Source organism: Oryzias melastigma, linkage group LG8 (assembly GCF_002922805.2).
Source record: "Oryzias melastigma strain HK-1 linkage group LG8, ASM292280v2, whole genome shotgun sequence".
Taxonomy (NCBI): Eukaryota; Metazoa; Chordata; class Actinopteri; order Beloniformes; family Adrianichthyidae; genus Oryzias; species Oryzias melastigma.
This window is the reverse complement of record NC_050519.1, coordinates 23,031,565-23,057,902: the sequence shown is the minus strand read 5'-3', so window position 1 is coordinate 23,057,902 and position 26,338 is coordinate 23,031,565. Positions and strand designations below refer to the sequence as shown.

General features: G+C 43.2%; 1 protein-coding gene across 5 annotated transcripts in view; it reads left to right on the top strand.

Annotated features, from left to right (window-relative positions):
* igf2bp1 (insulin-like growth factor 2 mRNA binding protein 1) overlaps positions 1-22,047 on the top strand; it is a 50,642-nt gene extending 28,595 nt beyond the window's left edge. For 3 of the 5 annotated variants that reach the window (XM_024272166.2, XM_024272168.2, XM_036213379.1), the window contains 13 exons: positions 5,935-5,983; positions 6,573-6,624; positions 8,922-8,985; positions 11,283-11,576; positions 11,809-11,943; positions 13,395-13,517; positions 13,815-13,950; positions 14,058-14,180; positions 14,285-14,401; positions 14,477-14,551; positions 16,461-16,592; positions 16,933-17,046; positions 17,130-19,335. In XM_024272166.2, the coding sequence (XP_024127934.1) occupies positions 5,935-5,983; positions 6,573-6,624; positions 8,922-8,985; positions 11,283-11,576; positions 11,809-11,943; positions 13,395-13,517; positions 13,815-13,950; positions 14,058-14,180; positions 14,285-14,401; positions 14,477-14,551; positions 16,461-16,592; positions 16,933-17,046; positions 17,130-17,291 (1,576 nt within the window). In that variant the 3' untranslated portion in view covers positions 17,292-19,335. The other 2 variants (XR_004948371.1, XM_024272167.2) reach the window with 2 other exon arrangements.
* The last annotated feature ends 4,291 nt before the right edge of the window (positions 22,048-26,338 follow it).

Genomic DNA, 26,338 nt, shown 5'->3' with positions numbered 1-26,338 from the left:
CTTGTATACAGGTGCACTCTATAGCCCAGCTCCAAAGCCTCCTCCAAAGCGCACACAGTCTACGTGTGACATAAAAGCTAGTGAACACAGTAATGACCCACAATCAGAATAAATTGTTTACGTGCACCACAATCAGATCGACAATGGGCATAACCCACCCATCTCAATTGGAAGGAACTTTTGATCCAAATGAGTTTGATTGAGTCAGAGTATTTTGAATGGTGTGTTTAGATAAATCGTTTTATTCTGGTCAGGCTTTTAATCCGTTTACTTGTGTCCATGTAAATAAAAATAGTAATGGTGGTGTCTGGTTAGGCCACAGTAATTCCATTTGGAGCTGGTCTGTTGCCTTGTTTGTCGCCTTGCTCCTTCTTGTGATGGAGCGGTTCCAGAAGCAAGTAGTATTCCTGACCGGCCCCAGACCCGTCTCGTTTCATTAGCTCTGTACAGCTGTCACTCAGCTGATTCATGGTCTAAAAGGAAATCATGTGATATTGATGTCCTTGTTTTTGCTGCCCTATGTGAAAGCAGTTTCTTGATTTCCTTTGGGACTTTCAGTTCTGTGTTTTATGTCATGTAAAGGAAGACTCAGAAGTTACTCTTTTGTTGGGTTTTTGTACTAAAGGTCAGGAAACATAGTGGATGATCATAACAACTGGAATCAGTTTGATTTAGAGCCATAAAGACACAATTCACTCTTAATTTACAATATAACCCAACAAGCATCTGTTCTAAATGACCCTTTGCTGATGATTGAAACAACCATGTGATTTAAATGAACAAATAATAGTAAAATAACTAACACTGAGGGGATTTCACTGCAGAGTCATAAAGAATGGCATTAAAGCAGAATCAGTTCACCGAGTTAACCCTTTAACATCAGAGATATCGCTAGTGAGACCTAGATAAGACTTTGACACACCATAACTCTTCAACCGTTTACCCAATCAATGTGAATCAGATGATCCTGATGCGGAGAAAAACGGCTTTTCATAGACACATTCTTAATGTAAAGTGTTATGGGGCAACGCCGTTTTTCTCCACGAGTGAATCCGTTGATTTACACTGATTGTGTACGCCCTTCAGTACTGTGAGGTGTTACATATTGTGAGGCTGCTCTTCAGAATCCACTGGAATTGCAGTAAATGGGTAAACGGTTGAAAAGTTACGGAAGTCAAAACAATGTCAGCATTAGAACTAAAACTCTGGTGTGAAAGGGTTAATCCATTTGTGTTTCTGTGTGAAAGTGAATCATTGAATTGAATGAATTATAACTAAGATGAATTTTTCGTAACCATTCCCTCTAAACTAATGCGTGTTGTTGAAGTGAGTGTTGAGCAGGCCTGCTCAATAAATCAAACATGTTTCGTCATCGAAAATCAGTCTGTGTGATTATATATGTATCGCTCAAGACGGTGTAAACTGCAATAAACGGTTACCTTAAATGTTTACACAGGTGCTAAAACAATCTAATGACAGCTTGAAGTATTTAACATTTCAAACTGAGACTTTTTGTGTTAGAATCCCGCCTCCTATGCAGACGAGGGTCCCACTCGTCCTCTGTCACGTAGGAAGAAGGTCCTCACAACGCCATGTTTACCCAGCAGACATTTCCAGGCCTCTGGGTGATTCCTGCGTCTTCAGATTCTCTCTGTGGCTGTCTTATTCTGTCTTATGTATTAATCTCATAAAGTTCACTTACCAAAAAAAGTATTGGTGAAATAATGAGATTGTTAATATCATCCAGTGTTCCATGGATTCTCTAAAGGAGAAGTTCTAACTAAAATGTTCAGATCATTAACATTGGAAACATTGTTCTGCTTCTCCTGGAGGACGTTTCAGTTTGACCACTAGGTGGAGATCGCGTTCTAGCATTACACCTTATTCCAGAAGAAGAAGAAAGAATGAGGGAAAAAATGATGTTTTAGAACACAAATGGTTACTTTAAAAATATCTCCTTAAAAGAGTTTTTAAAATTCATGTCTGTGAGTTTATAAAGATGTTAATTTAGATCATTTAGTCAGAATGTATGTTTAGGTCGACTGAGTGTTAGCATTAGCCGTCCTATGGGAAATTCCATTAAACGTTAGCATCAAGCTAGTGGAATTTAGCTTTATGTGCTAAATTGATTTATATTTTTATGAATCAATTATTGATCGATTGAACTTTAACCGATTCAAATCGATTAATCAATTTTATTAACCCAGCCCTAGCATTCACATTGAAGTGAACTGCACCAGAGTTCATCTGCAGGAAAACAGAGATTCCTATTCAATCATGGAGACCAGAAACTGCGTTCAGGTGAGCTTTCTCACCTGCTGATTGATTGGAGAGTATCTCTAGTCAGCTGATGAATAATGGTCTCACGGTAAAACTGTTTGGGGGGTTCTTCTGTTGGGAACGCACATGGAGATACATTTGTGCCTCTGAACCGTTTGTATGAGTTTCTGTCAGTGAAGGGGCTGAAGATCTCCTGGATGTCCCCTCTGGTTTCTGAGATGGGATTAGGCTGTAAAGTTTCTGCTGAAGTAACTGATCATCGGTTGGCTCCATATCTGTGCTCCACTGTGGGAGTTCAGCTCAGAAGGAGGTTCTCCTCCCCCTGATGGAGCACCTGGTGAGATGTGGGAGACCCTAAGCATTGTATGCTAACAGGATTTCCACATCTTTCTCTCTGTGATGGATCATTGAAGTCTGGGGGGTGGGGGCCCTTCGTGGTGTGACCCTTGACCCCTGGCCTCTTCAAGAAGCAAAGGTCTTTTCTGTTCTCTCTTCTTTCAGAAGGCTTCCTTTTCAATTCCAGGCTCCCTCTGTCCTCTCCTCCTCCTCTGTGCTCCTTTGTCCTCCTGGTAGCTGCAGCAGCAAATGCCTCAGCAGATGAGGACATTCCTGTGTTTTTCACAAACATCTCATCTGTCTCTGTTTTATCCTACAGCAACAAAAACCAGTTAGAGCTCATGCTGGTTCTTTATGGCTGATGACCTGCAGCAGGGACTCCACCAGTTAACCTTATTCAATCTAAACTAACATTTGATTTGTCCCCAGATCTTCTGAAAGGTTATTTCTGAAGTACTTGGACTCTATAATCATCTTAAAAGATGACCACAATGTTTACATTATGATGTAAATAAAATGGTTTAGTTTCTGCAAAAAGAAAGTCACAGCTAGGGCTGCACGATACGGGGAAAACTTTGGATGTGTGATATTAATTAGTGATCAATATGGCATTGACCATATCATTTTCATTCCATTGCAAGAGTTTTATTTAATTTAAAGTCAACGTAACTTTAATTATATTTCAAATGACCCACGTCTTCTTAGGAGGCAGTCATGTACCATCATAACGCTCCATTTGATTGGTCAATGACATGAAGATGTCCATCTGGTTGGTCGAATACATAAACGGCTTTTATTTAATTCACCAAATACTTCATGCTGCCATGAGATTATTTTAGCTTATGTGTAATCATTTAAACACTCACTCAATTGTCAAATGTTTCTAAAATGTTATTTTTCTGATCAGAGGACATGTAAAAAGAAAAACAAGCTCATAAGTGCATTTCTGAGCTTTTCTTTCGTTAAATTGTTGAGAACAGCAGATGAAAAAATGATGCTGTTTGGAAAACCTTGCAGATGTGATGTAGGACCTACAATCATCAGACCACCAGCTCCCTGCTCCACTCCATTCATTCACTTACAGACAGATCCATGAACGTCTTTATTTTCCTCGTCTGAATCTGGATCAGAACTGTATGGCTGGATAACTCTGACATTGATCACCACTTTTTGTTCCGCCGTTAATATTAGGTTGGGGGTGTGTGGGGCTGTAAGGTAGTGGGAGAGAGTGGAAACAAGGGGATGATGGGAAGTGAGGGAAGGCTTACTCTGCACCAACTGTCCCGTCCACAACTCAGAGCTGAATTTCTATTGAACTCTTTGACAAAATTATACAAGTTAGAAATAAGCACAAGATAACATCGGGCCATTAATAATAAATTAAAATGATCTGGAGGGCCGGATCCGGCCCCTGAGCCTTGACTTTAACACGTGTGCCTTTAAAGCATGGAGATGGTCGTTATTTGAGACAAGAACCTCGGCTGTGTGAAAAACCCAATTCTGATGGGACAAAAGGCGCACATCTGCTTTTTTAACACGAGTCCACCACTATGGTCTCATCAGAGAGAGAAATCCTCCCAGAGAAAGTCAGGCAGAGAACTCTCATTCATCTGATCCAGAGTCCAACCTTAAAGAAGAGAAGTTCTGTTAGTTCAAAACTTTCCATTTTGGTTTACACCTTCATGTGTTCCTCAGGAGAAACATCTTCAAAAAGCTGTAGAAATGTTAAGAGCGTCCCGTCTTTACCTCCCGTTACTGTCTTCAGCAGCCACGTCCAATCATTGACAGCTTTGATTCCCTTCACGCCTCCTGCAGTATTGAACCCTCTCTGAACCCAGGAGGCTTCAGCACAGATGCTTCAGGAATACCTGCCAGCCCTCGTCTGAGATGCAAACAGGCTTTAACTGCTGCTCAGTGTCTGGTCTGCGTCCTCAGCCTCACCTGTCACCAGGTGGAGCACCAATAAACCCAGCATGCCCACCTTTGCAGGTACAACCCCCCACATGTCCTCTGACAAACCCAGAGCCCAGCAGCTCTCCTCCTCCTGTTGGAAACCCTCCATCCCACCCCCACACTGCTCACGTACCCAACCCCCATCGAGTCTCCACCAGAGAACTTATCTGACCCCGACCACCGCCACCTGCTGACTCCATTGGATGAAACCATGGCAACAGCTTAGGAATGGGCGGGAAAGGAAAAGATGGATGGATGGATGGGCAAGAGGAAAACAAAACAACATTCCTCACATTAGCATGAGTACTCTTTATCTGTGACATCCTGCAAAGCCCCGCCCCCTCGGATCAGAGCGCTTCACCTGTCTGAGGAAAACCCCCGAAAAGATGAAGAACTTTTGATTCACAGAGGTTACAGACGATTGTGGATGTGAAGCTGCAGACCATCATCCGTTCATCCAGGAGGAAGATCGGCCAACATCTGTCTTCATATGGATTCATCACAAACTCAAGCCTCTATTGTTGATGACAATAATGGCAGGAAATACACTCTGTGAAGCATGACAGAGCTTTATAAATAAAGCTTTATTTGATTTGAATGAACAAAACATTCTTGATTCTCTTCATTAATTATTAAACCATTGAACAAAATTTGATTAAATATCAATTAATTCATAAAAAATCTTAACTGGTTTTATTTGCTCGTCCGTTTTCACAGTAGAGAATTTAAATAACAGAGTCAACTTTATCATTATTGAAATTATAAACAGAGAAAAAACGTTTTTTTTTTTTGCCTGAAAAATAAAATACCTTCAAACAAATTCAGTTAGTGGGTTTAATGAATTGAAATTGCAGTAAGTTCTGCATCTTCAACCGTCAGGTGGATTCCTCCTGCCTTCAGAAAAATAAACCCCTGATTTGTATTGATGTTCTAAAAGAATCTCTTCACACTCAAAGTCTTTATACAAACGTTTTCACCACAAACCAAAGAAAACAGATTAAAGAGAAAAATATCCTTAAAGTAGCAAAACCTCCTCTTTCACCTCTGATCTGTGTGCAGACTGAGTGTCTGCAGAACTCTGGGGTTTCTGGTTCAGCTGTGGTAGAGTGTCTGTCACTGCAGTCTAGTGTTGTTTGAACTCCAGTGAGGTTCTTCTTAGTCAGACCTGGGCTCCATGTTGACGAGAGGCATTGAGTTGGGTGGTAATATGGTTCATGGAGGTTAAAAATGTGAGTCCAGAGTTTGAGCTGCTGGTGTTTCTGTGTGTTGGTCCATGGCTGATGCTGTCTCTTCTATGATCTGTCATTATGTTCCTCAGCTGTTTTGAGGAAAAGTTTCTCATGTTTCTGTTCTTTTTTTCCACAGGACCAGGAAGCTGCAGATCCGAAACATCCCGCCTCACCTGCAGTGGGAGGTGAGGAACCCTTCTTGCTGTGACGTTCTGACTCCAGACTCGGCCTGTAGTGGCCGTTACCTCCTGAGTTCACTTCTGTGCTGTTTGATAAAAACATGTGTCCCTTAACGTCTGGACAGCACACAGACGCTTTTCAGACTTTTAATTTCACTCTGCTCGCTTCTGATGAATTCATTGGTCATGAAGGAAAACATCGGAAACGAAGCCTCTCCAGAGTTTGTGGAAATGTAATTTTTTCAGCATCTTCTCCTTTGGACCTGAGAGATGTGAAGCTAAAGGGCTCCCTCTAGAGGCCAACAGCTGCTAGTCCACCATAAAGAGACGGACTGAGCTGAGTTCAGAAGTGGTGAGGTGTCTGCACAGGTTTGTTGCAGCTGCGCATGCTCCTACTAAACCTCTGCAGACACCTCAGAGGCCACTTTTATGTGTTTCTTCAGTCTATGAAGACTTCTCACAAGAACTCTGTTTTTCTGGTAAATCTTTAAGTCCAGTGTGCCTGATGGGCAGAAATCCTTTGTCCCCGCCCACGTTCATTCCTGTCTGCCTGCATCTAGTCTTTCATAGTTTAGTAACTCTGTCTGTGCGTCAGGTGCTGGACGGTCTGCTGGCTCAGTGTGGGACCGTTGAAAACTGTGAACAAGGTGAGTGTGTTCCTCCTCTTCTGCATCACAGCCTTACAATGGAGTATCAGGGCCACCATGAAAAGAGAAAAATATGAGGCAAAAAACTTACTACAACATTACAAATAGCATTATGAGGAAAAAGTCAACATTTGACAAGAATAATGTTGTAAAATTGTAAGAAAAAAGTCAAAATTTGATTGAGATGAATTAATAGCTAATAATGAAAAAAAAAGACAAAATTTGAATAGAATAAAGTTGTCAAATTATTTAGAAGAATTTAAATTATTAATAGAATCGAGTCAAAGTGCATTAGATTTAATAAAAAAGTGTGTTTTGGTTTAATTTTTTCCATGTTTGGTTTTACATTATTTTTCCAAACTACAAAAACAATGAAACGCAGACAAACGGGACACTCACCTCAAGACTATGAGAAAAAGTCCAATTATTATGAGAAGAGAGTAGAGAAAGTCTGAGGAAAAATTCAGCATTTTAAGAAAGCCCTTAAACTATAATAAAAACGTCAGCATTTTAGGAAAGGTTTAAAACAATAATAAAATGTCTTAATTTTGCACAAAAATAATTTTTTAAAATTAGGAGAAAAAAAACAGATTTATATAAGAAAAAAAGTTATAAAACGATAAGAAAATCAGAAAAAAATAACGAGTATTGTCATAAAGTTATAAGAAAAGAAGCCAATATTTTATCGAAAAAAGTTTTTAAAATATGAGAAAAGTATCAATTTTGTTCCAAAATAAACAAATTATACAAGAAAAGGTTGCATAAAATATAAGAAAAAAGGCAAAATGTTAATAGAATGAAATAAAAAAAATAGTGAAAATTGTAATATAGTTGTAAAACTGTAAAAAAAATAAAAGTAAAAAACAATATGAGCATTAAGTAATAAAATGGTTAAAAATCAAGTCAAAATTTTATTGGAATAGTTGTGAAATTCTTTTTTACAAAAAGGTCTTTGTAATAAAATTATATAATTATATATATAATTATATAAAATATATCAAAATGTTTTGAGGAAATATCGTGAAATTATGAGCATTGCCAAAATAAACTTGTAAAATCTATAGTGAAATTTTTACAAGAAAAAAGTTATAAAATTATTCAAAGTCAAATATTTAAATAGAATACAGTTGTAAAATTAACAGAAAGGGTAAAAATGTTACGAGAATGAAGTCATGAAATTATGAGAAAAGAAGCTGAAACTTTATTTGGAATAGCTGTGAAATTAAAAGAAATAAAGTCAACATTTTACAGAAATAACCGTATAATTAAATAGAGTCAAAATTGTTATATGAAAGAAATCAACAATTTAAGAGAATAAAGTCGTAAATGAATGTTAAAAAGAAATCACAATATTACAAGGAAACGTTTTTTGAAGATAAAATGCTACATTTAGCTTTAGAAAGGTTTCAACAGACATTATCGGTTTAATTTCAGAGAAATGGAAGTCATCAAAATGCTCAAAAATCTGCTCTTTTTTTAAAAGTCAATTTTTTCATGAAACTACATCTTTCATCTTCTAATTAAATTAATCTTCCTTTTAATATTTCAACTGTTTAAATGATACATTTAAGCTTTTGTGTTTATAAAATGTTCACTTTCTTCTAATAATTTGAACACTGACTCCAATGAAAATGTTATTTTTTGTGTGTTTTTAACGAGTGTTTCATGATAATGAAGGACATTCATAATGAAAATGATGCTTGAAGCTGTACTTCTGAGTATTTTTATTCAAATTGTTGTGAATCAAGAGCTGATAAAACAAAAATGTTGATTAAAAAAGTTGCAGTTCTGTAAATTTACAATCCAAAGTTTCCCTGTTCCGTTCCATCCACTGACAGACAAACGGTCCATGAACGTCTTTGTGTTCCTCGCCTGAGCTGGAATCTGGATCTGATCTGATCCGTACGACTGGATAAAACTGATGTTGCTGTTGCACCAGTGATGTTAGGTTGGGGTGTGAGGGGCTGTGAGAGCATGTAAACAGATGGATGATGGGAAGTGAACGTAGGGTTCTCCATGCTAACAGTTCCCGCCCACAACTCAGAGGGGGATTTCTAATGATCTGCTGCTCTGCAGAAACTATGTCCTAGAAAACAACACAGAGTTGAGATTTTGGCTGAACCCAGAGCGTTTCCTCACAGAACCCTCAACACCAGACATGGAAAAGATCATTCAGACTCAGTTCAAACCTTTAACATCTGGAACACACAGCTGTTAAAGTCTGGAAAACAAGAAGTTGTTCGTAAAGTTTTTAAATAACTCTTCCTTCATAAACGATTTGGGCTTTTGTCCTTCAGTCAACACAGACGGCGAGACGGCGGTGGTTAATGTGACATATGCAACCAGAGAGCACGCCAGGCAGTAAGTGGCTGTTTTCCTCCTCACCATTTCACTCTCCCTGCTCCTCTCTCTGCCTCTGTTAATCACATCTCCTGTGTGCTTTCATCCACTCCTATGCTGTGAGTGCGCCATCTGCTGGTGACTTTAGAGTCGCTCTCTGTCCTGTCGGTCTGCGTGAAGTTCCCTCTCAGAGTTTGGATGATGGACCAGCTGATGCTCCTGCGAGCTTCAGCTCCGACTGAAACAATTCTTATCAGGTTTAAGGGTTTGCTCCAGATCAGAGGTCCAGGCCTCGAGGGCCGCAATCCTAAAACTATGAAGAGAAAAAGGAAAAATGATCTGTTCATGCAGAAAACCCTTTAGATGTTAAAAATCTTCAATCAAGGAGTTCCACACAAGCATTCAAAAGGAGAAGAATAACTCTAAAAGATGTTGGATAGAAAACTTCACATAAAGTTTTACAGCCCAATAATATAAATAGTTTGGCTAGTTCTAAACAAATAGTTAATGTTTTTTGTTTTTTATGAGCTAAATAGTTTATTGTGATCACAGTGACAAAAACTAGTGTAATAAATAGAAATGACTCATTTTAGGACTAAGTGAGAATCTAGTATAAGTTGGTCCGTCTCAATAAAATAATGAAATCTAAAGCACTGATTCGTAGAACATAAATCTACATTTTTGTTTTCAAAATGAAGAAAATGAATGTCTTTCTAATTTTATTTAACTTTAAGATAGCATCTTTAATTTTTGTATGTTAAACATTATAAATAATGTTCTTGTTTCTAGATGCTAGCTTGGAAAAATGTAGAGCAAAGAGAAAATGTTAAAAAAGCTTCTGAGCTGGTGAAATATGAATGTCTGAAAACAGGGTTTGATTTTCTGTTGGCTGAAGCTGTCCTGCATGTGCTGGTTCCTCCCCAAAACAAAGGATCACTGAGTTGAAGTATTTTTGTTTCATTTCTAGCTCAGATTTATTCTTAAACTCGACAAATTTATCACATGTTTTTATGAAGATGTGATGATTCGTTTTAAGACGAAAAATCTCGAATATCTTGTTGAGTCATCTTAAAACATCTTATTGTTTGTAATATTGAAATTTGTTATTTGACTTATAATTTACATGTATTCTGAGAACTTTTTCTTAACCGTGTAATTCTCGCCTTATTTTCATTTGTCTAGCCCAGAGGTCTGCAACCTTTAACGCTAAAGAGGCATTTGGTCCAAGTTCTTATGGACTGAAACTCAGCGAGAGCTGCAAAGTTTCACCTCAAAGTTAGACAAATTCACTTGTTTTTGTGGCCATAAAGCTATTAATTTACAAAATATAGCTTGGAAATGTTCTCCACAAATGAGTTTTTCTATGTACAACATCTTTCACTTTGACAATAGCACGTTCAAAAGTACGTTGACAGTAGATTAAACCTTTTATCATTATTTAATCAGTTTGGCCTATCTGACATATCAAAAATCTAAACATAGATGGACTAATTAATACATTTGTTAAGTTTGAAGTTTTCCTTAAAGTCAAAGAGCCACAATAGTGGAAAAAATAGCTAAGTAGCCTAAAAAAACTGAAAAAAGCCTAAATTGCCCCAAACAGCTAGCATGTTACTCAAATATTCATAACCTAAATATCTCAGTAAAAGCTAAAATAGTCCAAAAAGCTACCAGAATGTCAATTTTTAAGACTTTAAAACTGTAACTTTTTAACATAATTATGAATAATAAAAAGGCAGGAATATTATTCCAGAATAAATCACCTTAAACCTTAAATAACTTTCAATATTTTACTCTCCATAAAAATATATTTTGTCAAAATTATACAAGTTATAAATGAGCACAAGACAACATCGGGTCATTAATAACAATGAAATGATCTGGAGGGCCGGATCGGGCCTTGACTTTTACACGTGTGTTGTAGAGCTAAAGATAAGATATTTTGGGGCTAAAAGTAGACATGTATATAAATTTACCTTATTTAAAGATGGAGAACACTTTTTTTTTAGCATTAAATGTTTATTTTTCTGACTAATAGACCCTCACATGAGTGTTATTCAAGATTGAATTGTATCTTAAAGGGGGGGACATCTCTACTTATTTGACCCAAACAGATACTACTAAATCTGTAGGCAGATTTTGTTCACTTATAACCAGTGAAACATGTTTGTATTTGACATTTTGAACTTGTTTAGAGAGAGACATATTTACTCTGGCGCCCCCTCGTGTGAGTTTTCAGTCCTCCTCTCCCTGACCTCCCAACATTTGTGGGTTTGTTTGTGGGGCGGGGCCTGACCTTGTGCCGTGTGCCCCCACAGAGCCATCCAGAAGCTGAACGGATACCAGTTTGAGAACAACGCCCTGCGGATCACCTACATCCCCGATGAAACCTCAGAGATGGACGGGGGCCAGCGGGGGCCCGACAACGGCCGGCGGCCCGGCTACGGCCCCCGCGGCAGCCTGCGCGGCAGCTCCCCCAGCTCAGGAATGCCCCCCAAAACGCAGCACGCCGACATCCCCCTCAGACTGCTGGTGCCCACACAGTACGTGGGGGCCATCATTGGCAAGGAGGGGGCCACCATTCGCAACATCACCAAGCAGACGCAGAGCAAGTGGGTGAACCGCCTCAGAGCCTCCATTCCTCTGCAGTGTCGGGATGAATCCTAGTTGTACCCCCACCCCTCCAGAAGCAGAGGAAGAACCACATGTTGGTCCAAATCTTACAGCAACATCTGTTCTAGAAAATCCTCTGACAGGAGGGACGGGGGGTGAACTGGGATTGTCCCTCAGCATCTTCACTCTGAAGTGTCTGCTGTTCTCAAAACATCACTGCTGTCCCTGCAGGATCGACGTTCACCGCAAAGAGAACGCCGGAGCCGCCGAGAAGCCCATCAGCATCCACTCCACCCCCGAGGGCTGCTCCGCCGCCTGCCGCATGATCCTGGACATCATGCACCAGGAGGCCAAAGACACCAAAACGTAGGCCTCCCTCCCGGACCTTCAGAACCGCCTGCATGAGGAGCAGATTCCTGCAGATGTTTTCAGATGTCCATCCCATTTCAATTATTCATTTGAACTTTTGAATGAGATTGTTCTGGCGGATGTGCTCCGTGGTTGTGAGCTCTGCTTAATGTTCTACAGCAGGGGGGTCCAACTCAATCACACAAGGGGCCAAAATCCAAAACACACCTTAGGTCGAACAGGATCAACATTTATTGAACACTCTAAAACTACATTTTTAAAACTTTAAAACTGTAACTTTTTAACATAATTATGAACTAGATATATAGGATTACCAGCAATAATGCTAGTGTGAATGCTGTAAAGCGGGACAAAAACCGCTTCAGGTTTTGGGGCGGATTCTGCCCTTTGAGTGGGAAATGTCTGTACAGAAACTCACAAACCAAAGGTTTGCTTCATCTGCAGCTACACTTCTGCAGCTTGGAGCCTGAAGATGCTGAAGTCTCGTTTGAGGAAAAGCGCGAGTGCAGGGACAAAAACTTAAATGGATCTCGTCGTGATTTTAAACAGAAAAAGGTCCAGCAGCTCACCTGTTAGAATGGGTATTCATTTAAAAACCGCTGAACAGGTTTCTCACCTGAGACTGTCAATAGACTCTGCGCGGCACGCGCTCTCCAGACAGAGCTGTGACGTCACCGCAATGCTCCTTTTTTAGTGAATCAAATAAAAAAACACTTGTTCTCATTCATCGTCGTGTTTTTAATGACTTATCGCGTGAGTTGGTTTGTGCTTTATAGCAAAATGATGATTTAATGGAAACAGTGTCATTTCCAATCATTGTTTTTTTCAAAATTCCTAGAATTTAGATAAAGTTTTGCGCAAATATGTCATGGAAACGCAGCTAGTACTGATCTGTATGCATTAATTGTCACAAAAAGTGATGTTTAAAAACGCAAATCCCCGGTTATTCATGTCCACACGCAGACGCAGAACCGGAGTTTTCCAAAATCTTCACTTTGGCCGGAGTTTTCCAAAACCACCGTTTTCAGTGACTGAAACCTCCGGTTTCATGTGGACGATAGGCCGAAACGTATAGAAATATATTCGTTTTAGCAGATACCCGCCTACGTGTGGACAAGTCCTAAGTCGACTTAAACCTTAAATAACTTATATTTTAACTCAATATTTTATTCTCCATAAAAACCTTTTGTCAAAATTATACAAGTTAGAAATGAGTACAAGATAACATCGGGCCATTAATAACGCTAAAATAAAATGATCTGGAGGGCCGGATAGAATTACCTGGAGGGCCGAATCCGGCCCCCGGGCCTTGACTTTGACACATGCTTTAGAGCTACAGAACATGAGAGTTTTGGCCGTCTCCTGACAGTGTCTGTTGCAAACGCAGCCTCCGGTTCTCCTGGAGAACCTAACCGGTTCTGATGTTCTCCCTCTGCTTCTGTCCTCAGAGCTGACGAGGTTCCTCTCAAGATTCTGGCTCACAACAACTTCGTTGGTCGCCTTATCGGGAAGGAAGGACGCAACCTGAAGAAAGTGGAGCAGGACACGGACACCAAGATCACCATCTCCCCGTAAGATTCCACTTTCAGGGTCCAAATGAGCACAGAGAAACCAGCAACTTTTACGCAGAGAATAAATAAAGTGAGATAACCTCTGCTGGGACCCTCAGAGTTTCTCTTGCGTTTGACTTGAAGTTAAATCTGGATTAATATTTTGTTGGCTCAGCAGTTTGAGGCAATACGCTTCAGTCTGAATAAGTATTTTGATGGGGATTTAAAGTCATTTAAAGACAGCTGAATGAGATGACTGAAAGTCTTCTCTTTCCGGGTGGCCCCTCCCTCCTCACCGCTATGGGGGTGTGGCTTCAGGCTCCAAGACCTGACGCTGTACAACCCCGAGAGAACCATCACGGTGAAGGGCTCCATCGAGGACTGCTGCAGGGCCGAGGTGGAGATCATGAAGAAGGTCAGAGAGGCCTACGATAACGACATTGCAGCCATGAACGTGAGTGAGCCCCCGCCTCTGCTCTAGCAACCCCCCGGACCGGGCCGGATCCTCTCAGCGGTTCTGAAGGAGTGAACAGAGACCCACGCTTGTTTCTGTCTCTGCAGCAGCAGACTCACCTGATCCCTGGACTCAACCTGGGGGCTCTGGGCCTCTTCCCCTCCTCCTCCAACATGCCCCCCCCACCACCGGGGAATGCTGTCAGTGGAGCCCCCTATGGATGCTTCGGGGTAAAATCAATGAGTCCTTTAAGCTGCCTGTCAAACGTTGGTGTGTTCCTGACGGTTCTGGACATCGATGATGAACTGGTGTGTGTGTGCGTGCACGCTCCCAGGCTCCGGAGCAGGAGACCGTCCACGTCTACATCCCAGCTCAGGCAGTGGGGGCCATCATCGGCAAGAAAGGACAGCACATCAAGCAGCTGAGCCGCTTCGCCGGAGCCTCCATCAAGGTAAGGACAGGAACGCAGACGTCACTCTGAGACTCGCCGAGCCAGAGAACCAACCGCTCTCTCTGGTTCCTCCAGATCGCACCGGCGGAGAGTCCGGACTCAAAGATGAGGATGGTGATAGTGACAGGACCCCCTGAGGCTCAGTTTAAGGTAATCAGGCCTCTGCCATTGACTGAACGAGAACTGGACTGAGTGAGTGTGACATCACGCATGAAAAATGACTCGCCTCCAGCTCCACACAAACTCAGTATTCACAGTACTGAATGAAGTGTGTTCATCCACAAGAACTCTACAACACTATTACTCAAGTGAGAGTAAATGATATGGAACTTTGTCCTGATAGAAGAACCAGTCTATCGCGATAGACTTTTATTTTGAAGGGTCCAACACCATTGGGGTCACTTCCGTTAATCATCTTTGTGTAATGTTTAGTTACCCAAAGATGATTAGCGGCGGAACATTTGGGGATTTTTAACAGTAGCCCGTCAGAACTGGAAGACAAACCCGCTGGACTCATAGCAGCAACAGGAAATTCAATAAAAGGGTTGATTTGGTGACCGCAATGTCTGATAGCAAGAGGCTAATGCTAACAAGCTTTCTGAGACCAGTTTAAAGTCAGACAATATTTTCACTGACCGGACTTTAAGATGTAGCGGATAAATGCAATAAGATTATTTTGTAAGACATCATAAAAACATTTTTTAATGTAACGACTCATTTGCACTGGGCGTTACACGAAAAACAGCAGCCTGTGTCAAATGTGGTGCCGCCACCTTCCCTCGTGAGAGCGCTCACGTCAGTGGTAGTGAACTATAGTCCGAATCTTTGTTTTCAAGCTGTTTTTAGTTATGATTTAATATCAAATTTACGTTTGAATTTGAGTTTTTAGTTAGATAAGGAAAGGAAATGTTCATACCATTTATAAGTGACTTCTATGCAATTTAATTTTTAAAAAAAGAGTTAAAGTAAAAAGCCTGGGGTATTTCTGTGTGAAATATTGTTAAAATGTCATGTTAGTTCTTTAAAACTTTAATTTATTTGTAGAATTAATGCTTTGTTTTTAAATGGAACTTTTCTACAGTTTAGTGGTCTATTTTCATGATATGAAAAATTCCACATCGCCCAGCCCTACTTGAGAGATGTAATGGGTCTGTACTTTGTGGGAGGAGTCTGAGCTGGAGCACTCAGAGGAAACCCAGGCGAGGGAACGGCTCATTTAAGAAGGATTTTTTTGCCAGGGTTCTAGAGTTCTGACCGCTAACCAGGGTTTTTTAACCTCCCAAATGTGCCTGGACCCCATTAGTGCTGTTCACCTGATTACTGCACGCTCCTTTTGTGCAGCCTGACTGTTACAAATGAAATTAGACAGAGTGCAGTTTGGGTGAAGATCCTACAGACGTCCTACAGGCACTTGTGTATCATGTAGGAGAGAAAACTCACACCTTACTAACATCTAGAGTGTGTAAACGACGGCGTTTGACAGCATCACCTGTTAGTCTTAAGTTTGAGTAACTTCCATTAGTCTTACAAATGCAGGACAATGGTATGTTCCATTTTCATGACATCCCTTAAAGGGGCTATACCAGGATTTTCTCGAGCCTCTCAAACTATGTCCATATATATGATCATTTATTACCTTTGGAACACTAAAAAACAACTTATTTATGAAATATTAGTTATTTTTCGTGAGTTTTTTTCCTACCCGGAAGTAAAACGACTCGATTCCTGAGGCTCCACCCTCTGCCTATTTCATGACGTCATCCTAGAGTCAACAGCGTGACTTCGTTTCGCCCACAAAAATAGACATTTTTTCAAAGATGGATGCACATAGCGTACACCTGCCCTTAGTAGGCCCGGACATCGCTACACTGCTTCACAACTCGGCATCTGCACGACTGTGGCCGACCGGGGTGGGGGTTGTCCTTACAGGAGCACTGCGTCTAAAGTAACAAACACCTATTTGAGCTAGAATTTATTTAAGACACGACACAACTGGAAGATATACGATAAACAGTGAAGCTAAGAAAACAGGATCTGTCTCTGATCTGATCTCATTCAGGCTCAGGGTAGGATCTATGGAAAACTCAAGGAGGAGAACTTCTTCGGGCCCAAGGAGGAAGTGAAGCTGGAGACCCACATCAAGATGGCCGCTGCTGCAGCTGGGAGGGTCATCGGAAAAGGAGGCAAGACGGTAAGAGACGCGCAGCAGCTTCTCCTCATCTCCTCAGCATCCTAACATTTTGGTTTTACAGCACAAAGAAAACGGAGTGGAGGTTCCAACATATTTTGATTTTAGTCTTTTTCAAAATCCTAATAAAAGTAAACACAAATCTGAATAAGAAGCAAGGATCCAGTTAGAAGAATAAAAGTTTACTCTGTAAAAAACAAGTATGTTGAAGTCAGAGCGTTAGCTGGATTCTCATTCAATACTTATTTTCAAGTGTTTTCAGAAACGGTTATTCAGGTTTTGGGGTAAGCGGATGTGGGCGGAGCTCTGCTACCTGTCAGTAACCTGCAGCCGCTCTCTTCAGGTGAACGAGCTGCAGAACCTGACGGCGGCGGAGGTGGTGGTGCCCCGAGAGCAGACGCCTGACGAGAACGACCAGGTCATCGTCAAGATCAACGGACATTTCTATGCAAGCCAGGTACTCGGGGAGGGGGGGTCTGTCTGCACACGCTCAGTCTAAGCCTCCACACCCCCCAACTCTGTGTTTTCTCTGCTTACCAGCTGGCCCAGAGGAAGATCCGGGACATCCTGACCCAGGTCAAACAGGCGCAGAAAGGTGGGATGGGGGGCATGAGCCCTGGCCCCCACTCCCACCCTCAGGGCTTCACAGAGATGGGCAGCCCCCAGGGCCTGGCTCAGGACCACCAGCCACGCAGGAAGTGAGGGCCCCAAGCTTCCTGACAGGCTGACGGGCCCCCCCTGCCTGACGGACTGACGGACACATGCACAGACGGATAGATGGACAGACACAGAAGAGCAACACACGGACCAGCGATGGATGGGGAGGGACGAGGAGGGAGGGGGGACGCCCCAGAGGGATGATTAAATCAAAACACAGAAAATGAGATGAAACTTGAATACAGAGAGACCCGATGCCAGGCCAGGGAGGGGCTGAGTGCAGACGAGGGGGGGCGATGAAAAGAAGGGGAAATGTAAGTTTGGGGGTGGGGGGAGCAGCCTCAGTTTGTATGCAGCTGCTCGTCAGACCCACCAGGGGGCGATGTAACAGCACAGCTGGCTTCACTCTGTGAGCGGGGAGCAGCTGGGCCTCCTGTAATCACACATGTACAGCACCCCCCTCTTCTTTACTGGCCCCCCCACAGAGCCTTCCATCTGTCTGGACTCGGCTCCTCCGTGTGAGGGGGTTTTTGAGAACAGAGATATATGTATAGAAATGTTTTATTCAGAGCTATTAATGGTAGAATGCAGTGACACAGAGCTGGGTGGGGCTGGGATGCTGCTGGGGGGCTCTGGAGGTCCGGACTCTGGCATTGAGTCTGGAAGGGGGGCCTGAGATGTTAACACTGCTCTGACATATAAGAGAAGACGACGTGAGGTTGTAAATATATAATCTTCGAGTAAACGCTGCGCCCGACCCCCCCGCCCTTCGTGTTTTTAACCTCGGTGAGAGGTCCCGCCCCCTTGACTCTGCAGTGTGTAGCATGTGTAGCCTACAACAGGGGGGCTGGAAGAGGACACCTCCCCGCCACGCCCTGCAGTGCGGGGGTGGGCGCAGCGTCAGACAGCAGGGATGCGGGGGCCGCAGGGGTCCTGCAGTTCTATTGCAGCGGCTCAGATAAACGCCAGCAGCCGTGCCAGCTGGCTCACGGCCCCCACCCTCAACGGCATATTTTATATATATTATATATATATGATATGTGAGTTAGCCTGGGCCCCTCGGGGGGAGCGTTTGGAGGGCAGTGCCTCAGGTGTAAGCTCCTCCCACACCTGGATGAGTATGCGACAGGTGCGTCTGAGAGGGCGGTGTCTCAGAACCAAAAGCTCCTCGTACTGTTGAAAACCAGAGCCCCTTGGCGAGGCTCCCAGCCTTTACATCCCAGTCTGCCAAAGGCCTGTGGGTGGAGCCTCCTGGCCCCGCCTGTGTGTGATAATGAGGGGCGGGGCCAAAGCTTGGACTCCTGCCAAGATTAGAAGAGAAGAAAGAAAAAAGCTACCTCAGGGTAAAGTTACCTCAGTATTCCGAACTTTTTCTTTCTTTTCGGCTTGCTGGAGTTTTATATAAGAGCTGATAGTCCTGAATATTTTTTATTTTTTTAAGGAAACTTTTTTTGGTATCATCTCGTTGCTTTGGCTTTGTTTTTTTTTTTTGTGTGTGTGCGAGACAGCGTGGCGTGAGTTCAGGAGGACGGAGACGCAGAAACCCGGCTTCGCCTTTTTAGTGAGGAAACTCGTCTTCCTGAAGTGTGATTGAGAAGGGCCAATGGGGAGGGGTGTTAACTCCTGGGGGGTCTGAGTGGACAAATGCTCTCCTTCCTAGGGGCCCCAATGGACCCCCCCTTCCCGACTGCCTTACTGTTGTGACACCATCACCAAAGCAGAGGGTTACTTTGTTCGGTTTAAGAGGCGCTCCATCACAGCCGTACATGGAGACGGTGGGGGCTGGCCTTCCCGCGCACCCCCAGCTCGCTCTCTGAATGTGAATCCTTACCTGCACTGACCACAGCGCCCTCGCACTCCCCGTTGGTCGTGTGCGTGTGTGTTTGAATGTCGCTGGTTTCCTTTTTTGTCAGAATGTGGTTTGATGAAACTTAAAAAAGTAGGAAAAGAGAGGTGTGCTCCTCCACCCGGGTTGAAGGGCAACGCTCCTCCACCCGGGTTGAAGGGCAACGCTCCTCCACCCGGGTTGTTGGGGCAACGCTCTTCCACCCGGGTTGAAGGGCAACGCTCCTCCACCCAGGTTGAAGGGCAACGCTCCTCCACCCAGGTTGTTGGGGCAACGCTCTTCCACCCGGGTTGAAGGGCAACGCTCCTCCACCCAGGTTGTTGGGGCAACGCTCCTCCTCCCGGGTTGAAGAGGCTCCTCCACCCGGGTTGTTGGGGCAACGCTCCTCCACCCGGGTTGTTGGGGCAACGCTCCTCCACCCGGGTTGTTGGGGCAACGCTCTTCCACCCGGGTTGTTGGGGCAACGCTCTTCCACCCGGGTTGAAGGGCAACGCTCCTCCACCCGGGTTGTTGGGGCAACGCTCCTCCACCCGGGTTGAAGGGCAACGCTCCTCCACCTGGGTTGAAGGGCAAACCCTCTTCCACCCGGGTGGAAGGGCAACGCTCCTCCACCCGTGCTGATGGCATCGTGCTCCTGCGCTCATGTTGGAGGAGAACGCTCTTCCGCATGGCAGACAGGAAGGATTTGAAAAGCGGGAGCAGAAACGGCAGCAATGCTGCAAAATAGAAACTCTAGACGCTGATACTTTTTGTATTTTTGGAGAAAAAAAGTAAAAACGAGAGCGCGGTTGAGAAAAGACCAGTCTATGAAGGACACTGCCAGCTAATGCCCATCTTTACGAGCTCCAACCAGCACTCCATCACCAACCTCCAACCGATGGAGACAAATCTATTCTGCTTCCATTGTTGTCTGGCGGGGGAGGGGCTGTGAGAAGCTCCTCCCCTGCCCACAGCTCTCCTCAGAGCCACCGCCGCCGCGCTTTGGACTCCTGCTTCAACCTGCAGGCTCATTTCTGTTTTAGTAAGAAAACGCAGCAAGCTTCATTTGGACGTGACATCCGGGTCGTGCCGTTGCACCGACGACATACACTGAGGGGGAGGGGGAGGCAGGGGCCACCAGGCTCCTCCTCCTCTCGTTTGTCCTCCTCACTACTCTTTTTGGGAAAAAGCGTGACCTGCTTTGATTTCCTCAATGAAACGAGGTCATTCTGGGTGGAGCCGCAGGGCCCCGCCCTCTCCCGCGCTGGACTCCATTGTGTTCTCACTTCTGTTTAAGACCTTTTGATTTTTCATTCATCTTTTTTTATGAAGTAGTGTTTTTGATCGTGTTATTTTCCCTCAGATCTGTTACCGCGTGGCGACCAACCTGCAGGCGTACTAACCAGTTACTGTGTCAGACCAGCAGGAGGCGTTTTCTGTTTCAGCTCACGGTGACTTCGGCGCCACCGGCGGTCAGTGTGCTGCCGCTGCGTGAAGCATCCGCCTCTGCGGCTCATCCACGAAATCTTCGCACTTCCGTTGTGTTTAGATATTTCCTGTACAACTGAAATAATAGCAGTTTATGTTGCATGTTTTCCTGTGAGGTCACTGCTGACCACTTCCTCCGACCCTGGTGACCCGGTTTGAAGGGAACCTGCTGGTGTACCTCGTGTACGTCAGAGGAACCGGGTCCACATCCATTTGTTCGAGCACCTCCGTCTTCAGCGCCTTTTGGTTTGGTTCTTCACTCGTGTCTGATGCATTGTTGTGTTTTGACGGCACGCGAGCACCGCAGCCCGCTGCAGTGTCGAGGATATATGCAGTAGATCGCCACAGAACGCCACTGCAGCTGGTCTCTGAAGGCTGGAAGTGTGGCAGGTCAGACGGGTCGGAGGTGGGCCGGCAGCAGAGTGGACGGCCAAACCCTAACAGACCGGGAAAAACATGCAAACCTCCTGACACATATCGCTACCTCAACGCAAAACCTCAGCTAGAAGATTGTTCAGAAGAGAACAGAAACGGGACTCACAGTTCACTTTAATTTATTCTGTTCCCTCCATCAGAGACGGAACAAACCGTTGGGGTTTTGGTCCCGGTGGGACCGCTGGAGCGTCTGACTGGGCCCGTCAGCGGGTCATCCTGGAGGGGTTTCGAACCGTGACCTCCTCAGAAATCCCCGCTGGTGCTCCAGCTCCGCTCCACAGCGCCCCCTGGTCCTCACCTCTGGAACAACACCAGAAAGCATCTCATCATTTTGTTGATCTACCTCTTAGGAAAAAATAGATAAAAGCAGTAATTTCTCCTTATAAAGCTCACAAAATGCAGAAAAAAAGAAGACTGAAATTGCTGAGAGATATTATAGTTTAAAGAATAACACGGTAGCGGCATCTCCATATACTGTAGTGGATAGTCTATTAAAGAAAACCTTTCCTTCCTCCAAAGATGATTTTACTTTCTTCCTCCACTCCTAGATGATTTCAGAAGACTATAAAGGGGGACAGAGCTCGCCGCCTGTAATTAATGTTCTTTAAACCCAACATACCAGAGATTTCTTTCCCCTCACTCTGCTGCAGACGTGCTTCGGTCGGCTCCTGATCTCCTTGGTTCTGACAGCAGATTGTATCTCTTATGTTCGGGTGCATTTAGCATTTCTTTCTGTGTGAAAGCCTTCATGAGGAGAGCGCCCCGCGAGGACCTTCCACTTTCACTGCTGATGAGTCGTCGTCAAAGAAAAGGACCTGTTATTGTGCGCTGACTGCGCCGCTGCAGGTGGGAGGAAGAGGGCGCCGCGCCTTCCGTACGGCCCGCCACACCTGGGCCCTCCTCCTCCTCACCTGACGGCGGCTTTGTTCTCTAATTATATGGACTTTCACCCTCTGCCTGCCTGATTTCTTTAGTCCTCATCAACACTCGTTTAATTCCTTGTAAACAAACAGAGCATAGATATGAATGTGTTATTAAAAGATGATCATGGACGCTCCGTGTGTTTGAACTTTTGTTCGGTCGACATCGATAAAGACGACTTTAAAAGATAAAAACCTCCAAGGCTCCACATGAGCAGGGCTGTTGCTGCCACATTTCTATTCAGACGTCTATTCCATTTGAACAGAAAAACACTTCACTGACTAATCATTTAATGAAACTGAGGTGGAACGTTCATCATTAGAATGTCATTTCTCCTCTAAAAATGTTGAATATTTTAACCTGAAAAATAGAAGCATTCACATTGAAAGCAAAACAATTAATGGATTTAATGTATGGATGTTATATTTTATAAAGTTATATCAATTTAATTTATATCTTGATGCTGAACACATTTAGTTTATTTCATTTTCATAGCACACAACAAGACTTTCACGATACTCTTGTCTATAGTGAAAATAAAGTGACAGAAGAAAACTTATGTCTGACCCATTTAACTAAATCAATCAAATCTCTTTTTATTTTAACAATATTGTGTCAACTGGCCGATAAAAAGCAATAAAAGCAGACAAGTAAAAAAACAAAAACAAGAAAGAAACAATAATGACACAAAAAATTAACCAAACAAACCAAGTACCTCAGAATATTTTTTTAATGCATTGACTGTATATGAGAACTGGACGGAATCCCCCTCCCCTCTGGTGTTCCAAACAGGAAGTACCTGCTGGTTCCTAAAAGCCAAAATCCCACAGACTTCTATAGATAAACGAACAGCTGTTTTTCAGTCATTCTATTGGTCAGAATAACCACTCTTGACACCTTAATAAAACAGATTCTTGAAATTCCTCATTTTTCTGTTTTTAAACTTGTTCAAGATGTAAACTGACCAATCAGATGCCTCAGAAGGACGTGGTGCCCACCGGCCCCCACAATCAAAACGTTTGATGTAGAACGCTTTCAAAAAGGGGTGTAGACTTCCAACAAACTCACTGCTAATTGGCCAGAGCGGTTGCCATAGAAACTCAGACTGACTAACCAATCACTGCTTACTGACGAGAGGACCTGGTTGCAGAAAACACCATGACCCCAAAATGACACCAGAGCAGTCTACACTCTTATCCTACCAAAGCACCCAGAACCAGATTAGGGATAGAGACATCAGCTTCCCGCCACACTGAAACATTTCCGCTCCTGGCTGATGATGATTTTAATGCGGTGTTTGGGCGGCATCTTGCCTGTAACCAGGTTCCTCCTCTGACTGACGACGTCTGATTCTAACCAGGTGCCGTCTGTATGAATGGACTCCATTTCCTTACAGCCAGAAGTCGGTCCTTTTCATGAATGACATCACACTCACTCGGTGCAGCTCTTTTATACAGTCGATGGTTCATTTTCTGCTTTCTTTTTTGTTTAAAAAGTCAAGCTGCTAAACACAGAACTCTAGATCAGGGATGTCCAAAGTCAGTCCTGGAGGGCCGGCCTCCTGCTGGTTTTCCAGAAATCCTGCCTTATCTGCTTTGATTACCTGGATCAGGTGAGTTTGGCCAATACGGAGCTTCAGCAGCAGGTTGGTTGGAAAACATGTAGGACGCCAGCCCTCGAGGCCGGGATTTGGACACCTCTGGTCTGGAGAGAAGGAGCAGAAACAGAGACTCAGACTCCTTGTTTTCATCAAAGCACACGGAGGAACCCAGAGGAAGTGGGTCCTGAGGGGGACCTGACCGCCACAGGGCGTGTTCCCATACCTGCACCCCCACCCCAAAGGACTGTCACTGCTGTTCTGTTGTCAAAGCTGAGTGTGGATAGACTGTAGATTGATCTGCTGTAACCAGATGGACTGTTCGGCTCTGTGACACTAAGAGAAGTGTAAGTGAAAGTTCACATTTTTATTGAAGCCCCTCAATCCTGAACTAATTCAAGGATTTAAGTGTGCCTTCTGGTTTGTAAATTTGGCAGAGGTCACTGAAACCGAACTGCTTTAATATTAGTTTGTTAGCTTTACAAGTTTCTGGTTGAGATACACCACAAACCATAAAGTTTTTTCTTAATCACTGCTGATGTTACTATTATATTTGCTGCATTGAGATGATTCCATGTGACACAGGGTGTGTTTTATTTTGAAAGGAAGCCATTCAAACCTCTGGCAAAAATCATAAGCTATAATTTTTTGAGAAAAAAAGTTGTTTTGTCTTTATATTTATGTTTTATGCCGACAGCCACCTGTAAATGTTATTGATTATAATAATTATATGAATGCAAGTCAGTGTCTAATGCAACTTTGAGGCTTCTGCTGGTGAGAAGTGAGTGCTGCCCTCTGCTGGTTTCTGCTGGTAACTACAACACAGAGCTTCGCAAAGTTCTGATCAAGTTCTGCTGAACTTTGCGGTTCCACAGGTGCTCAGCAGCTCTTCAGAAACTCCTAAAGGACTAACTTTATTGGATTTTACGATATTTTATTAGTTTTTTTAATTGTCATTTTAAAGTTTTCTAGTCAGAAAGTTTGCAGTTTATGTGACTTGTTCACCTAAAACTGTTCAAATATTAACAATTTTATTGAAAAACCCCCCAAGCAAATCATTTAACCAAAATGTCTTTCAAAGATGTTCATATGTGATTTGGTTTAACACAAACAGAATTTAAATTTTTTTTGTCACGCTGTTTTGTTGGGTCCAGATGACCCCACCTTTCATGTAAACATGCCTAGGATAGCACGAGGGTTACACGGGAATGATGTGTTGATCCAGATCGCTGCTGTGAGGACTAAACATCTGGACTGATCCGGTTCACAGGAGAACAGAACTTTCTTCATCATCAGCATGTCTGTTCTCAGACAACACTGCCCCCGTGTGGTCAACGGGGCGACCTGCATCTACTGAATATTAGGAGACAAAAAAACACATGCATTTAAATGAACTTCATGTGTTTTCCTGGACTAATACTATCATCCACAGCTGTGAGTGAGTTAACTCAGATTACAATAATTTTTTTAAATTTAATTGTTTTTACACTTTAATAAGTTGTTTTTACTTGTCTTGGTTTTAATAATGTGCCGTTTTTCCTCATCAAAATCCCTGTTAAATTGAATTCTGATCTTTAATTTACTTTGAAAATTTGTAATTTTCTCATGAATCTACGGAGCCCCTAAAGGGATCAAACTGGTAGCGTGTTCCAAATGATAACGGTTATTTCTTTTTTACTCCGATGTCCCTTCAGACCAGGGGTGTCCAAACTCAGGCCTCGAGGGCAGGTGTCCTACAGGTTTTTCAGCCAACCTGCCATTGAAGCTTCTCATTAACCAGACTCACCTGATCCAGGTAATCATAGCTGATAATGCAGGATTTCTGGAAAACCAGCAGGAGGCCGGCCCTCGAGGACTGGATTTGGACACCTTTGCTTTAGGGCAGGGGGTTGATGATCCAAAACACACCTTAGGTCACGGGATGAACAGGTGAAACATTTATTGAACACTCTAAAACTACATTTTTAAAACTCTAAAAGCGTAATTTTTACCAGAATTATGAGCTAGATATATAGCATTACCTGTGATAATGCTAGTGTGATGCTGTACGCTGAATTTGGCCACTGAAGACGCTGAAATTGATAGCTTAAATCACTGAAGCTGAAAGGTGAAAATGCTGAAGCTCGGGCCACAGAGAACAATAAAATAAAATGATCTGGAGGGCCGGATAGAGTTACCTGGAGGGCCAGATCCGGCCCCCGGGCCTTGACTTTGACAAGCTTGCTTTGGAGGCTCTGTTTGAGTCTTTTCCTTTATCTTTACATTTTTTGTTTGACATTGTAGAAAAAAGCTGCTGAACAAAGAGACAGAGTTAAATAATAAATATAAAAGCTTTATTTAGTCAGAAGACTCAGACGATGAACATGAGGGGAAATGCATCCTGTGATCAGCCTCACAAACTCATTTATCTTGACAGAAATCACTTACAGATCACTCTGATCTGTAAAACGTAGCGCCCTCTGGTGGTAACGTGGTCATTTATGACGGACACCACAGAGAGTGAAGAGGAGAACTGAAGAACACCGATGAAGAACTCCACACCTGATCTTCAGCCCTGAAAGGTTTCCTTTGTTGTAATAGCTCAGGTTCCTCAGCAGGAGCCCAGAACCGTTTATAGGTTAAGTTTGGTTTGTGACTCTCAAACATTTGTGTTTGTTTGTTGGAAATTGTTCTCAGATGAAGAGATTTGATGCAAAAGGCTCAAACATTAAAGTGTGACTTCATTCATTTAGGAGTTGGTGAGGATGAAGATCTGAGAGTCCTGAGACACACTGACCCAGCAGACGTCTGTCACTGAAGGAGCTTCACTTTGGTCTAACAGTCAGT